At 40.9% G+C, this 17,340-nt stretch overlaps 1 protein-coding gene across 1 annotated transcript in view; it reads left to right on the top strand.

Annotated features, from left to right (window-relative positions):
• The window catches only part of LOC118371008 (polypeptide N-acetylgalactosaminyltransferase 2-like), a 135,299-nt gene that overhangs the window by 73,247 nt on the left and 44,712 nt on the right, over positions 1-17,340 (top strand). The window contains exon 2 of the mRNA XM_035756295.2: positions 8,407-8,497. Within this exon, the coding sequence (XP_035612188.1) occupies positions 8,407-8,497 (91 nt within the window). The remainder of the gene's footprint in view (positions 1-8,406; positions 8,498-17,340) is intronic.

Below are 17,340 nucleotides of genomic sequence, written 5' to 3'. Positions count from 1 at the left end.
ACAGAGAAGAGAGCCCGGACAACAGGCCCTCCGATTTGACACACTGAACTCTATCAGAGAAGTAGTTGGTGAACCAGGCGAGGCAATCATTTGAAAAACCAAGGCTATTGAATCTGCCGATGAGGACGTGGTGATTGACAGAGTCGAAAGCCTTGGCCAGGTCAATGAATACGGCTGCACAGTAATGTTTCTTATCAATGGCGATTAAGATATTGTTTAGGACCTTGAGCATGGCTGAGGTGCACCCCCATGACTAGCTCTGAAACCAGATTGCATAGAAGGTGCAGTGGGATTCGAAATGGTCGGTCATCTGTTTGTTGATGTGGCTTTTGATGACCTTAGAAAGGCAGGGTAGGATAGATATAGATCTGTAGCAGTTTGGGTCAAGAGTGTGTCCCCCTTTGAAGAGCGGGATGACCGCAGCTGCTTTCCAATCTTTGGGAATCTCAGACGACACGAGAAGTTGAACAGGCTGGTGTAATAGGGGTTGCAACAATTCGGCTTATAATTTTAGAAAGAAAGGGTCCAGATTGTCTAGCCCGGCTGATTTGTAGGGGTCCAGATTTTGCAGCTCTTTCAGAACATCAGCTGACTGGATTTGGGAGCAGGAGAAATGGGGAAGGCATGGGCGAGTTGCTATGGGGGATACAGTGCTGTGGGGGATACAGTGCTGTTGACCTGGGTAGGGGAAGCCAGGTGGAAAGCATGGCCAGCCGTAGAAAAATGCTTAATTGAAATTCCTCAGTGTAGTGGGCAGCTGGGAGGAGGGGTTATTATTCTCCATGGACTTTACAGTGTCCCAGAACTTTTTCGAGTTTGTGTTGCAGGAAGCAAATTTCTGCTTGAAAAAGCTAGCCTTGGATTTTCTAACTGCCTGTGTATATTGGTTTTTAACTTCCCTGTAAAGTTGCATATCACGGGGGCTGTTCGATGCTAATGCAGAAAGCCATAGGATGTTTTTCTGGTTAAGGGCAGTCGGGTCTGGAGAGAACAAAGGTCTATATCTGTTCCTGGTTCTACATTTCTTGAATGGGGCATGCTTATTTAAGATGGTGAGGAAGGCTTTTTTTAAATAACCAGGCATCCTCTACTGACGGGATGAGGTCAATATCCTTCCAGGATACCCGGGACAGGTCGATTAGAAAGGCCTCCTCGCTGAAGTGTTTCAGGGAGCGTTTCATAGTGATGAGTGGAGGTCACTTGACCGCTGTACGGATGCAGGCGATGAGGCCTGCATTACTCACTACTTTAGCACACTCCGCCAAACCTGATGTCCTCGCCGTGTCTAAATCATGGCTTAGGAAGGCCACCAAAGATTCTGAGATTTCCATACCCAACTACAACATTTTCCGTCAAGATAGACCTGCCAAACGAGGAGGAGTTAGCTTGAAAAGTTCTGTCATACTTTCCAGGTCTATGCCCAAACAGTTCAAGCTTCTAATTAAAAATATGAATCTCTCCAGAAATAAGTCTCTCACTGTTTCCGCCTCTTATAGACCCCCCTTAGCTCCCAGCTGTGCCCTGGACACCATATGGGAATTGATTGCCCCTCGATCTTCAGAGTTCGTTCTGTTAGGTGACCTAAACTGGGATATGCTTAACACCCTGGCAGTCCTACAATCTAAGCTAGATGCCCTCAATCTCACACAAATCATCAAGGAACCCACCAGGCACAACCTTAAATCTGTAAACATGGGCACCCTTATAGATATTATCCTGACAAATTTGGCCTCCAAATACACCTCTGCTGTTTTCAGCTGGTCAGCTTTGATTTATCTTGGCCAGGTCGCTGTTGTAAATGAGAACTTGTTCTAAACTAGCTTACCTGGTTAAATAAAGTTGAATATATATATATATATTACTTTCCAAATAAATGTTATATTTCCAAATAAATGTTATATTTCCATGGAAATACATGTGTAACCATGAGAGAGACGTTACGTTAGCCTACATGATACACGAGTAAAGTAATAAAATATATAGCTCTCGGCTATATTAGCCACGACTTACTGTTCTTTGTGCAGCTTCTAATGTCGAACAAAGTTGGAAATTGTTGCACCTCCGTGTGTAATTTTCTTCCCGCATGTTTTGCAAGTTGCAATCCATTTTTTGTTGATACAGCATCGTGTTTATAACCCAAAATAATAATTTTTGGAATCTTTCCAAGGGCTCCATCTGAATTCACCTGCCGACGTTCCTCTGCACTGCCACGCACAACTTTTTTTCAGCTGGCACAATTTGATTGGCTGCTGTCAGATTCAAACTGTAATCCGTTAAATGAAGAGTTGATGCGCTGCACACTTTTTAATAGCATCATTTTAAATATTTGGGCTTGAGGAGGGTATCAAGTCAGATCAAGTCATAAGGCTCAAGTTTAAGTCAAGTCACGAGTCATTGGTGTCAATGTCGAGTTGCAAGCCATCATATTTGTGACTCGAGTACCATAAACCAGTGTGTTCAAGAATACCCTCATCTTTAACCTGACCGAAGTTGCCAACTGAAGATAGATTGCAAGAGACTGCCAACTCCATCTCTGCATAATGAGACTTGTGAGTACTGTGTATACGCATGTCCCAGTTCTGCAGCCCTGTTTAGCACGTGAAGGTGTCACTTTTTGACACTGCAGATCTGACTGATAATAAAAACACAAGTCTGCTAGTACAGAAAAGGACAGTTCAGAGTAGAGATCGGCCGATTTATGATTTTTCAATACCGGTTATTGGAGGACCACAAAAGCCGATACCGATTAAACACTTAATTTAACTTAATATAATACATCGATAAAATCAATTTAGCCTCAAGTAAATAATGAAACATGTTCAATTTGGTTTATATAATGGAAAAACAAAGTGTTGGAGAGGAAAGTAAAAGTGCAATATGTGCTATGTAAGAAAGCTAACATTTCAGTTCCTTGCTCAGAACATGAGAACATATGAAAGCTGGTGGTCTTCAATATTCCCAGGTAAAAAGTTTTAGGTTGTAGTTATTATAGGAATTATAGGACTATTTCCCTCGATACCATTTGTATTTCATTAACCTTTGACTATTAGATGTTCTTATAGGCACTTTTAGTATTGCCAGTGTAACAGTATAGCTTCCGTCCCTCTCCTCGCTCCTCCCTGGGCTCGAAACAGCAACACAATGACAACAGCCACCATCGAAGCAGCGTTACCTATGCAGAGCAAGGGGAACAACAACTACTAGAAGGCTCCGAGCGAGTGACATTTGAAACGCTATTAGCGCCCGCTAACTCGCTAGCCATTTCACTTTGGTTACACCAGCCTCATTTCGGGAGTTGATAGGCTTGAAGTCATAAACAGCGCAATGCTTGACGCACAATGAAGAGCTGCTGGCAAAACGCACAAAAGTGGTGTTTGAATGAATGTTTACGTGCCTGCTTCTGCCTACCACCGCTCAGTCAGATACTTAGATACTTGTATGCTTGTATGCTCAGTCAGATTATATGCAACGCCGGACACGCTAGATAATATCTAGTAATATCATCAACCATGTGTAGTTAACTAGTGATTATGATTGATTGTTTTTTACAAGATAAGTTTAATGCTAGCTAGCAACTTACCTTGGCTTACTGCATTTGTGTAACAGGCAGTGCAACGAGAGAGGGGCAGGTCGTTATTGCGTTGGACTGGTTAACTGTAAGGTTGCAAGATTGGATCCTCCAAGCTGACAAGGTAGAAATCTGTCGTTCTGCCCCTGAACACGAGGCAGTTAACCCACCGTTCCTAGGCCGTCTTTGAAAATAAGAATGTCTTCTTAACTGACTTGCCTAGTTAAATAAAGGTATAATTTTTTATTTTATTTTAGACGGCGCCCAAAAATACTGATTTCCAATTGTTATGAAAACTTTAAATCTGCCCTAATTAATCGGCCGTTCCGATTAATCGGTCAACCTCTAGTTCAGAGTGCGAGGTCATCATACCTGTTCTATCAGCAGGGCCTGTAAATATTGAAATGGATGTTAGTGTTGCAGTGGAAGACTCTACTTGAGGAATCCCGCAGTGTTCTTTCAACTGCTACGTTCCTTGCTTGCTTTTACAGTAGTTAAAGCTTGTCATGACCTCACATACGGTAGACCTACATAACCCTACCAGCTGTGTCAGATACATTAACATTTCTTGATCTCTGAAGAACACTCCAGAGCTACTCTACTCTCTTCCCTACCGTCTTCTACTCTCAACTTCTCCAGTTCCAGTTAACAATTTAAGCAGCAGCCCCCCAGCATCCTCAGAGAAGATTCTTGGTTGAATTTTCCTCTTCATCTGCTCCAGACCAGCCTGAAAGACGAGAGATTGGGGGCTTGGTAAACTTCCAGTTTAAGTCCCTCTAGTCTGGCTGCTTCCTCCCTGCCAATGCCCCCTGACAGGGCATGTAGGGCTCAGTGAGGGAGAACAGTTGCCGTGGGGTTACTCCATGCCAACTGAGATGGATGTTCCTCTGGGCTCTCTGCATTCACACCTGCTCTCTCCTCCCAATTGGCTCCCAGACCTGAAATGGCCCTGAATTACAAAGATTACATCATGGGAGTCAAGCAGGCCAAAAGTAAAATAGAATTGACAGTAGTAGTCTACCACTGTACCAGGCAGATGATGTATGGTTGATGATAGATGGTAGCATTGCTGTTCTTACCTGCTGGTGCGGCAGGGTAGCCTAGTGGTTAGAGCGACTAGTAACTGAAAGGTTGCAAGTTCAAATTCCCGAGCTGAAAAGGTACAAATCTGTCGTTCCGCCCCTGAACAGGCAGTTCACCCACTGTTCCTAGGCCGTCATTCAAAATAAGAATTTGTTCTTAACTGACTTGCCTAGTTAAATAAAGGTAAAATAAAATATAAAAAAATAGCAGAGCGTAAGCACTACAGTGGCATATGTAATAGCAGAGCACAGCAGGGACCAGGAGAGCTAAAAGCTAAGTTAAGTGGAGCATCATGGTGTGGTTTGACGGTGGAGCATGACGGCGTAGTATGCACCCAAGTTGTACGTTAACTTTGTGTGGTAACAAACTAGGCCTGGGTTATTGCCAGGAACCTCACCATACGATGCCTGGGTTATTGCCAGGAACCTCACCATACGATGCCATCGCCATGCGATGCTATACCATGCTGTGCTATACTAGCGCCATGCCGTGCTATACTAGCGCCATGCCGTGCTATACTAGCGCCATGCCGTGCTGTACTAGCGCCATGCCGTGCTGTACTAGCGCCATGCCGTGCTATACTAGCGCCATGCCGTGCTGTACTAGCGCCATGCCGTGCTATACTAGCGCCATGCCGTGCTGTACTAGCGCCATGCCGTGCTATACTAGCACCATGCCGTGCTATACTAGCACCATGCTTATGTGCCGATACGATATGTATGTATTGAGATTCAATACTGCAACTTGCATTACAGTTTGATATTCTAAAAAATATTGCTCACTATATGTCTGCGGCAGAGAGACGAGAGAGCATGAGAACTAGTTTTGATCAGACATGGAAAAGAAAGTGCTGAAAACATGTTGGCTCACTATTTAAAATGAAGATGGCGAACGAGCTATGGGATGAAAATTACCAGCGTTTTGGCGCCGGTACAGCCGGCGCCAACTAGCGCTAATTAACTACCTAGAAGAGAGAAAAAAATTGATACTTGGAGTTAAAGTATATCGTCCAAAATGATATTGCGATATGTAACTGTGTAGAACTTTTATCCCCCGATCACTATAAGAAACCTCGCCTCCAACCTAAAAGTTAAAACTTTTGGTCTGGCTAAGAGGATGTATGGTTGACTTTAATTAAGGTTTGAATAGCATTAGGATGTTACAGTAACACTTCTATCACTCATCTTAAAACTAGTGCTTTCTCAGGTCTCCCACCAAGAGACCCAACCGGTGGCTTGGTAATGAGTTATTTATTAGCCAGACGCTACCTCTGTGATGACCGTGCTATAGGAGAGTCGTGTGAATTCCTCCCATAGTGCTACCTGTAATGTTAATGGCCGCACAATAATTGTTCCCATGTTCTGCCAAGTGTGAGAAATGATGAACAACTGTGACTTCATGAGAATCACTCTGGAAATCATGTTAACGTAGGCTGTTTGTCAGCGAGATGACTGTCAATTTCACCAACTAACAAACCGAGTAATGTTGACTAATTTTCCATTTTAAAGCTTTTCTTTCTGGAATTACCTGTTATTGTAAACGGTGTTGGTATTGTGGTTTCGCAGAGCATAATTAATGAAGTGGAATATGCACATCATTCATTAGAATGATTATAGCGATCTACACCCGTGTCAGCTGCAGTTCACCACCACCACCATAACTCCTTTCCACCCCTCCTATTGTGAAATAACTTCAAAACATTTAATTTTGCTCTAGAAGACATGCGTCAAATTTTTCTTAATCGTTCTCAGGACATGATGTACTTATTCATGTTCCTCTGTCTAAAGATATATATTTTTTACAAGGTTTGATCATTGATTTGATAAGTTTATGATAAAATGCTGAGCGTCTGAATGCTATTGGTTGCCACAGCCACCAGCTCATTTTGGCCTGAAGGTGCAGGCGACCAGAGCAGATGCTGGTGTTCGGCAGAACGAGGGCTTCTGGACTTCAGTAGCTTGCGCTCTATCCATACCATCCCGCCTGCTGGTTTATTTACTGCTAACCTTGGCAAGAGTACTTCCTGTTTGAGTTTTTGCCGGTCTGGCCTGCGGTGTGTTACAGACTTGCAGTACTGCAGTGTTTCACCGTTTGGCTTGACCCATGCTGTCATTGTCAGCGCGGCCATATTTCCCAACAGTTGGTTATAGAGACAGGCGAGATTGAGGCCAAATTTGACTTGATTTTCCATTAAGTAAAATGTATTTAGTCTTACAAAAATGTCCATGAATTAGAATTCATAATAATTCACATTTCCTGTTGCTGCAATAATGTTTTTCCTGCTGTAGCAAATTAAGATCCTACATCTGTACTCTTCACTGGCTTTATTTTGGCACACAGCTCCTGTGTGTTTTAACACTGATGGAAATCCCATCTGGCTGTTTAGTCACAGACTGTCCCTCTGCGTTTGATGTTGCCGTGACATCAGAACAGCAACCGTATGAGAATAGGCAATCGACAATTCCTCTCCATCGCACTCTGTTCTGTGAATCCTCACAAAACATAATCAAATCAAATCAAATAACATTTTATTTGTCACATACACATGGTTAGCAGATGTTAATGCGAGTGTAGCGAAATGCTTGTGCTTCTAGTTCCGACAATGTAGTGATAACCAACAAATAATCTAACTAACAATTCCAAAACTACTGTCTTATACACAGTGTAAGGGGATAAAGAATATGTACATAAGGATATATGAATGAGTGATGGTACAGGGCAGCATGCAGTAGATGGTATCGAGTACAGTATATACATATGAGATGAGTATGTAGACAAAGTAAACAAAGTGGCATAGTTAAAGTGGCTAGTGATACATGTATTACATAACATTTAACATTTACATAAGGATGCAGTCGATGATATAGAGTACAGTATATACGTATGCATATGAGATGAATAATGTAGGGTAAGTAACATTATATAAGGTAGCATTGTTTAAAGTGGCTAGTGATATATTTACATAATTTCCCATCAATTCCCATTATTAAAGTGGCTGGAGTTGGGTCAGTGTCAAACATATTGTTGTGGATCAATCATGCACCTGGCGATGATTGGAAAGTTCATTATATAGTATAAAACATTGTTTTTCTGTTTATATTGGGTGTAATTTACAGGCTGTCGGTGTGTCTGATCCAACATGCAGAAATACTCTTGGTCTGCCTCTTGAGAAGATCTAATGTGGTCTGCATGACTCGATATACAAATAGTGAAGTTATTTGAATGGCTGTGAGCCCTAAGATAAAATAAAGCATGCCCTCTGTCCATCCTCTGTCCATCTGGTTTTGATAAGTAGCCTATGTTCTAAGTTATTGAATGGAATAATGGTCTACTGCCATAGGACCACAGACCCTTTTTCTTCATCAAAATGCTTTTGACAAACTCACTGACATTTTAAAAGCTGCTTGAAGCAGAGCAATAACAGTCAGGGGCACCTTGTTGCCACAGTAACATGATGATGCAAATCATGCGTTTATAATTCCACAGCCAACCTTGAAGAAATAAATCAATGGCACCAACAGGGAACTTAGGAAGACTAGAATATTTTAAACGTTTTCTAACCATTTGCTTTCAAAATTAGTCTGGGAAATGTGCTTGACATTCTCAGTGTTTGACATACCGCTATTTATGAACATGGGGGTTTTCTATCATTAGATCATCCTTTTCTGAGGAGGGACAAACATTTTCCACTGAATGAAGATTGTGACCTTGTCTACGTGTTTCTATATTAATGTGTCTTTGTGTTTCTTTGGCAGGATGACTGGAATGCTATTGACTCATCAAATCAGGCCCAGGTCCACCGCAACGCAGATGACCAAACCCACAGCCTGGAGACACTACCCTCAGGTAAGAGCCAGATACCCAGCCAGGCATCCCACAGCGCTGTCCATTCTGGTTAGCCCCCCCATTTACAGACATGATGAGAAGATTAGTCAACACAGGACTCAAGGTTGACATGTTGTTCAACGGACTGTGCAATAGTGGAGGGTTCCAGCTGTGGTTCTGTTTAAAACTAGTAAACTACCTTTACTGTTTACAAGGTCAGGGCTAATTATGCAAGGTGTGTATAGGAATGCTATGAAAATAATCTGAATTCAGCTGGGTTTTTTTCAGAGTTTCTGATCTTCATCAATGGGCCAATCACCCAAATCTTTATCGTACCAATTTGCGAGCCCATGTGCACAACTTAACCGGGATCCAATTTAGCAGAGATGCTTTATGCATTAACATGTCTGGGAGCGGAACCCCGTTCCGCTAGCGGAACCCCTCGCCAACAGCCAATGAAATTGCAGGGCACCAAATACAAATCAACATAAATCTCATAAATCAAATTTCTCAAACATACATGTATTAGGCACCATTTTAAAGATACCGTTCTTGTTAATCCAGCCAGTGTCTAATTTCAAAAATGCTTTACAGCGAAAGCTCCACAAACGATTATGTTAGGTCACCACCAAGTCACATAAAAGCCCAGCCATTTTTCCAGCCAAAGAGAGGAGTCACAAATAGAGATCAAATTAATCACTAACCTTTGATGATCTTCATCAGATGACACTCATAGGACATCATGTTACACAATAGATGTATGCTTTGTTAGATAATGTGCAAAAAATCTCTTTACATTGGCGCCTTACGTGCAGTAATGGTTTTGATTCCAAAACATCCAGTGATTTTAGCAGAAATATTCATAATAAACATTGATAAAATATACTAGTGTTATTCACAGAATTAAAGATGGACTTCTCCTTAACTTCTTGATGCTACCCATCCCTTAAGTGGGATAATTGTCATCAGCAACCACTGAATAGCATAGCGTCACATTCAAATAATATTACAAAAAAATACCATACTTCTTCATTGCACAAAGGAATTAACCTCAACCAAATTCCAAAGACTGGTGACATCCAGTGGAAGCGGTAAGAACTGAGAAAAAGTTCCTAAAAAAGATTGTTTCCCAATGAGAAATCACTGAACAGACAGAGACCCAAAAAACAAAACAATTCTGAACGGTTAGCCCTCGGGGTTTTGCCTCAGACATGATTCAAACAGTTTTAGAAACTTGTGTGTTTTCTATCCAAATCTACTAATAATATGCATACCTTGTATTCTTGGCATGAGTAGCAGGAAGTTGAAATTGGGCATGCTATTTATCCAAAAGTGAAAATGCTGGCCCATATACCTTAAGAAGTTAAGCAGAGAGCTCTTTACCATCACTAAGCTCCTATTATAAAGCTACAAATAATTATATAGGTACATCAAATGCATCTTGCAAACACAGAATTTTTCCTTCACAGGTGAGTTTCTCCCTACTCTATAAAGCGCTTTGAGTATCTCAGTTGGCAGAAAAGTGCTTTATAAATCGGATTAATTATTATAAATGATTATTTGTATATGATCACATATGTCTTTCTATTATGTGTGTGAATACTTGGGAACAGATTTCCAACATGTAAATCACTTGGGAGCTAATTTCCTGATGGTTTTAGTCTTTTATGGCCAACAATAAATAAATACATGTTTTGGGGATCAGGAAACATGTGCTGTGTGCTTTTCATCCAGTACAGTAATGTAGTGTACAGTGTTGTGCTGTGTACTTTTCTTCCAGTACTGTAGTGTACATTGTGTATTGTGTGCTGTGTTTTCATACACTGTGCACTACACTACAGTACTGTATGTGCTGTGAGTGACTTTCCTCCTGGATCCAGATGTGAAGACCACCCAGTTTCTGAGTCATTCGATGCTTTGTTCCTGTTTTCTTATTCGTTAACAATGTTATTATATGCAGTATTTTGATGAGGAATCTGCTGACCGGCACACCAGGCCACAGACCGTTAGTCTTCCTCCGCTGTGGCTGTTCTGCTCAAGAAGTGCCATGGAACATTCCTCGTTAGTTAGAAGGCTTCATGGATGGCCTGCACAATGTACAGCAGTGTGCTGTAGTTTACTAGGGTTGAGTTCAGTAAGGTACACCATACATTTTGCACTGACCTGATCTACCTGGCCTTATCTCTCTCAGAGATGCTGTTCAGACTCCTATTATATCTTAATGGATTCCTACCACCTGAGCAGCAACAACAAAACACCATGTATCCCGCCCGACTGACCGGTTTCAAAGCTTTTTGTCTAGTAAGCATAGCCAGAGGAGGAATGTTCCAGCTAGAGAGATGGGTGGTTGAACTGTCTAACTTTCACAGCAAGGAGAAGCTATAAAGGAGAGACGCAACTTGTCCTTAACTTGTTTCTTAGGGCAGGATCGTAGATCTGGGCATGAACCAGTTCCTCAGTTCTTTAAAGTGAAGATACTATATAAGGGATCGTTGAATACCGTTGAATGGTGGAACAAGCTTCCCCCTACGAGCTCTGACTTTGCTGATAAATACTTTCAGGTCAAATGTACTTGATACGATTGTCATATGTGGTTGTCTCACTTTGCTATCTTCAGATGAATGCACTAACTTAGTTGCTCTGGATAAGGGAATCTGCTTAATTTCTCAAATTTAAATGTAATGTTCCAGAATTTACTGCAGCGGGCATGGAGGATTTGATTTCCTCTTTACAGATCTAGTCCCATCATTACCAGCAGGCCATGCCCATGCCCATTAACACAGCCTTAACAGGCTTAACTGCTGCTATTAGCAAAATAACAAGTGACCTAATAACGGAATGTCTCACATGTTTATTTTATTTAATAAACTAGGCATTAAAGTATGTGAAAATATTTGCTGTAAAAATAACAGATTACAACATGTGGTCCTTCTGTGGCTCAGTTGGTAGAGCATGGCGCTTGTAACGCCAGGGTAGTGGGTTCGATTCCCGGGACCACCCATACGTAGAATGTATGCACACATGACTGTAAGTCGCTTTGGATAAAAGCGTCAGCTAAATGGCATATATTATATTATATTTAACAAAATGTGCTACTGCATGTCTGTAAATTGTGATGACATAAGACTGAACCATCTGTGGCTTCTGTTAATCACGGAAATGACAAGGTCAACGGCTTTTTTGTCTCCAAACTTAGTCGGTTATAATGCCCCCTGCATGCAATTTAGCATTTCTGTGGAACAATTAGCATCTGAGACAGATTATTCTCAGACCTTCCTAATTGTCATGCTGAAGACAAGCTGTCAGAGCTCAATGAGATGAATTACTCATGGTCTTTTTTCTCTGCGTGCCCCTACCCTGTCTGACAGATAATGTAATCGAATGCTGCCGTATGTTGTAGAGACTTCATTAACATAACAGCTGCATTAGTGTTTAGTCACACTGAAATCCAGTGTTTATGTGGGGACATATTTTGTTTTCATATGTTGTTGTGACAAGAATTACAATTACACATGGCATTTTATTTTGATTTTTATTTAAATGCATAATAATCTGACTAGGCTGTGTGAGTGGGTGCTCCTGCGAGAGAAGTGTAGCTGACTGCAGGCTGTTATTAGGGTTTGGAAATGTCTTAGTAATGTAGCTGACTGCAGACTGTTATTATAGTTTGGGAAAGTCTTAGTAATGTAGCTAACTGCAGACTTATTAGGGTTTGGGAAAGTCTTTGTAGTGTAGCTGACTGCAGACTGTTATTAGGGTTTGGAAATGTCTTAGTAATGTAGCTAACTGCAGACTTATTAGGGTTTGGGAAAGTCTTTGTAGTGTAGCTGACTGCAGACAGTTATTAGGGTTTGGAAATGTCTTAGTAATGTAGCTAACTGCAGACTTATTAGGGTTTGGGAAAGTATTTGTACTGTCGCTGACTGCAGACTGTTATTAGGGTTTGGGAAAGTATTTATAGTGTAGCTGACTGCAGACTGTTATTATAGTTTGGAAAAGTCTTTAATGTAGCTGACTGCAGACTTATTAGGGTTTGGGAATGTCTTTTTAGTGTAGCTGACTGCAGACTGTTATTATAGTTTGGGAAAGTCTTTGTAGTGTAGCTGACTGCAGACTGTTATTATAGTTTGGGAAAGTCTTTATAGTGTAGGTGACTGCAGACTGTTATTACAGTTTGGGAAAGTTTGTAGTGTAGATGACTGCAGACTGTTATTATAGTTTGGGAAAGTCTTTATAGTGTAGCTGACTGCAGACTGTTATTAGGGTTTGGGAAAGTCTTTGTAATGCAGCTGACTGCAGACTGTTATTACAGTTTGGGAAAGTCTTTGTAGTGTAGCTGACTGTAGACTGTTATTACAGTTTGGGAAAGTCTTTGTAGTGTAGCTGACTGCAAACTGTTACTACAGTTTGGGAAAGTATTTGTAGTGTCACTGACTACTGACTGTTATTATAGTTTGGGAAAGTATTTATAGTGTTGCTGACTGCAGACTTACTACAGTTTGGGAAAGTATTTGTAGTGTCACTGACTGCTGACTGTTATTATAGTTTGGGAATGTCTTTATAGTGTAGCTGACTGCAGACTGTTATTATAGTTTGGGAAGGTCTTTGTAGTGTAGCTGACTGCAGACTGTTATTACAGTTTGGGGAAGTCTTTGTAGTGTAGCTGACTGCAGACTTATTAGGGTTTGGGAAAGTATTTATAGTGTAGCTGCCTGCAGACTGTTATTACAGTTTGGGAAAGTCTTTGTAGTGTAGCTGACTGCAGACTTATTAGGGTTTGGGAAAGTATTTATAGTGTAGCTGACTGCAGACTGTTATTACAGTTTGGGAAAGTCTTTGTAGTGTAGCTGACTGCAGACTGTTATTACAGTTTGGGAAAGTCTTTATAGTGTAGCTGACTGCAGACTGTTATTATAGTTTGGGAAAGTCTTTGTAGTGGAGCTGACTGCAGGCTGTTATTACAGTTTGGGAAAGTCTTTGTAGTGTAGCTGACTGCAGGCTGTTATTAGGGTTTGTGAAAGTCTTTGTAGTGTAGCTGACTGCAGACTCATTAGGGTTTGGGAATGTCTTTATAGTGTAGCTGACTGCTTACTGTTATTATAGTTTGGAAAAGTATTTAATGTAGCTGACTGCAGACTTATTAGGGTTTGGGAATGTCTTTATAGTGTAGCTGACTGCAGACTGTTATTATAGTTTGGGAAAGTCTTTGTAGTGGAGCTGACTGCAGGCTGTTATTACAGTTTGGGAAAGTCTTTGTAGTGTAGCTGACTGCAGACTGTTATTATAGTTTGGGAAAGTCTTTGTAGTGTAGCTGACTGCAGAATGTTATTAGGGTTTGGGAAAGTCTTTGTAGTGTAGCTGACTGCAGACTGTTATTACAGTCTGAGAAAGTCTGTGTAGTGTAGCTGACTGCAGGCTGTTATTAGGGTTTGAGAAAGTCTTTGTAATGTAGCAGACTGTTATTACAGTTTGGGAAAGTCTTTGTAGTGTAGCTGACTGCAGACTGTTATTACAGTTTGGGAAAGTCTTTGTAGTGTAGCTGACTGCAGACTGTTATTACAGTTTGGGAAAGTCTTCCTAGTGTAGCTGACAGCAGACTGTTATTACAGTTTGGGGAAGTCTTTGTAGTGTTGCTGACTGCAGACTGTTATTACAGTTTGGGAAAGTCTTTGTAGTGTAGCTGACTGCAGACTGTTATTATAGTTTGGGAAGGTCTTTGTAATGTAGCTGACTGCAGACTTATTAGGGTTTGGGAAAGTATTTATAGTGTAGCTGACTGCAGACTGTTATTACACTTTGGGAAAGTCTTTGTAGTGTAGCTGACTGCAGACTGTTATTACAGTTTGGGAAAGTCTTTGTAGTGTAGCTGACTGCAGACTGTTATTACAGTTTGGGAAAGTCTTTGTAGTGTAGCTGACTGCAGACTGTTATTAGGGTTTGGGAAAGTCTTTGTAGTGTAGCTGACTGCAGCCTGTTATTATAGTTTGGGAAAGTCTTTGTAGTGTAGCTGACTGCAGGCTGTTATTAGGGTTTGGGAAAGTCTTTATAGTGTAGCTGACTGCAGACTGTTATTATAGTTTGGGAAAGTCTTTATAGTGTAGCTGACTGCAGACTGTTATTAGGGTTTGGGAACGTCTTTGTAATGCAGCTGACTGCAGACTTATTAGGGTTTGGGAATGTCTTTATAGTGTAGCTGACTGCAGACTGTTATTATAGTTTGGGAAAGTCTTTGTAGTGTAGCTGACTGCAGACTGTTATTACACTTTGGGAAAGTCTTTGTAGTGTAGCTGACTGCAGACTGTTATTACAGTTTGGGAAAGTCTTTGTAGTGTAGCTGACTGCAGACTGTTATTACAGTTTGGGAAAGTCTTTGTAATGTAGCTGACTGCAGACTGTTATTACAGTTTGGGAAAGTCTTTGTAGTGTAGCTGACTGCAGACTGTTATTACAGTTTGGGAAAGTCTTTGTAGTGTAGCTGACTGCAGACTGTTATTACAGTTTGGGAAAGTCTTTGTAGTGTAGCTGACTGCAGACTGTTATTACAGTTTGGGAAAGTCTTTCTAGTGTAGCTGACTGCAGACTGTTATTACAGTTTGGGAAAGTCTTTGTAGTGTAGCTGACTGTATACTGTTATTACAGTTTGGGAAAGTATTTGTAATGTAGCTGATTGCAGACTGTTATTACAGTTTGGGAAAGTCTTTGTAGTGTAGCTGACTGCAGACTGTTATTAGGGTTTGGGAAAGTCTTTGTAGTGTAGCTGACTGCAGACTGTTATTAGGGTTTGGGAAAGTCTTTGTAGTGTAGCTGACTGCAGACTTATTAGGGTTTGGGAAAGTCTTTATAGTGTAGCTGATTGCAGACTTTTATTACAGTTTGGGAAAGTCTTTGTAATGTAGCAGACTGTTATTACAGTTTGGGAAAGTCTTTGTAGTGTAGCTGACTGCAGACTGTTATTACAGTTTGGGAAAGTCTTTGTAGTGTAGCTGACTGCAGACTGTTATTATAGTTTGGGAAGGTCTTTGTAATGTAGCTGACTGCAGACTTATTAGGGTTTGGGAAAGTATTTATAGTGTAGCTGACTGCAGACTGTTATTACACTTTGGGAAAGTCTTTGCAGACTGTTATTACAGTTTGGGAAAGTCTTTGTAGTGTAGCTGACTGCAGACTGTTATTACAGTTTGGGAAAGTCTTTGTAGTGTAGCTGACTGCAGACTGTTATTAGGGTTTGGGAAAGTCTTTATAGTGTAGCTGACTGCAGACTGTTATTATAGTTTGGGAAAGTCTTTATAGTGTAGCTGACTGCAGACTGTTATTAGGGTTTGGGAACGTCTTTGTAATGCAGCTGACTGCAGACTTATTAGGGTTTGGGAATGTCTTTATAGTGTAGCTGACTGCAGACTGTTATTATAGTTTGGGAAAGTATTTGTAATGTAGCTGACTGCAGACTGTTATTACAGTTTGGGAAAGTCTTTGTAGTGTAGCTGACTGCAGACTGTTATTAGGGTTTGGGAACGTCTTTGTAATGCAGCTGACTGCAGACTTATTAGGGTTTGGGAATGTCTTTATAGTGTAGCTGACTGCAGACTGTTATTATAGTTTGGGAAAGTCTTTGTAGTGTAGCTGACTGCAGACTGTTATTACACTTTGGGAAAGTCTTTGTAGTGTAGCTGACTGCAGACTGTTATTACAGTTTGGGAAAGTCTTTGTAGTGTAGCTGACTGCAGACTGTTATTACAGTTTGGGAAAGTCTTTGTAATGTAGCTGACTGCAGACTGTTATTACAGTTTGGGAAAGTCTTTGTAGTGTAGCTGACTGCAGACTGTTATTACAGTTTGGGAAAGTCTTTGTAGTGTAGCTGACTGCAGACTGTTATTACAGTTTGGGAAAGTCTTTGTAGTGTAGCTGACTGCAGACTGTTATTACAGTTTGGGAAAGTCTTTCTAGTGTAGCTGACTGCAGACTGTTATTACAGTTTGGGAAAGTCTTTGTAGTGTAGCTGACTGTATACTGTTATTACAGTTTGGGAAAGTATTTGTAATGTAGCTGATTGCAGACTGTTATTACAGTTTGGGAAAGTCTTTGTAGTGTAGCTGACTGCAGACTGTTATTAGGGTTTGGGAAAGTCTTTGTAGTGTAGCTGACTGCAGACTGTTATTAGGGTTTGGGAAAGTCTTTGTAGTGTAGCTGACTGCAGACTTATTAGGGTTTGGGAAAGTCTTTATAGTGTAGCTGATTGCAGACTTTTATTACAGTTTGGGAAAGTCTTTGTAATGTAGCAGACTGTTATTACAGTTTGGGAAAGTCTTTGTAGTGTAGCTGACTGCAGACTGTTATTACAGTTTGGGAAAGTCTTTGTAGTGTAGCTGACTGCAGACTGTTATTATAGTTTGGGAAGGTCTTTGTAATGTAGCTGACTGCAGACTGTTATTACAGTTTGGGAAAGTCTTTGTAGTGTAGCTGACTGCAGACTGTTATTACAGTTTGGGAAAGTCTTTGTAATGTAGCTGACTGCAGACTGTTATTACAGTTTGGGAAAGTCTTTGTAGTGTAGCTGACTGCAGACTGTTATTACAGTTTGGGAAAGTCTTTGTAGTGTAGCTGACTGCAGACTGTTATTACAGTTTGGGAAAGTCTTTCTAGTGTAGCTGACTGCAGACTGTTATTACAGTTTGGGAAAGTCTTTGTAGTGTAGCTGACTGTATACTGTTATTACAGTTTGGGAAAGTATTTGTAATGTAGCTGATTGCAGACTGTTATTACAGTTTGGGAAAGTCTTTGTAGTGTAGCTGACTGCAGACTGTTATTAGGGTTTGGGAAAGTCTTTGTAGTGTAGCTGACTGCAGACTGTTATTATAGTTTGGGAA

This window comes from Oncorhynchus keta, chromosome 2 (assembly GCF_023373465.1).
Source record: "Oncorhynchus keta strain PuntledgeMale-10-30-2019 chromosome 2, Oket_V2, whole genome shotgun sequence".
Taxonomy (NCBI): domain Eukaryota; kingdom Metazoa; phylum Chordata; class Actinopteri; order Salmoniformes; family Salmonidae; genus Oncorhynchus; species Oncorhynchus keta.
This window is presented reverse-complemented; position numbering and strand designations above follow the sequence as displayed.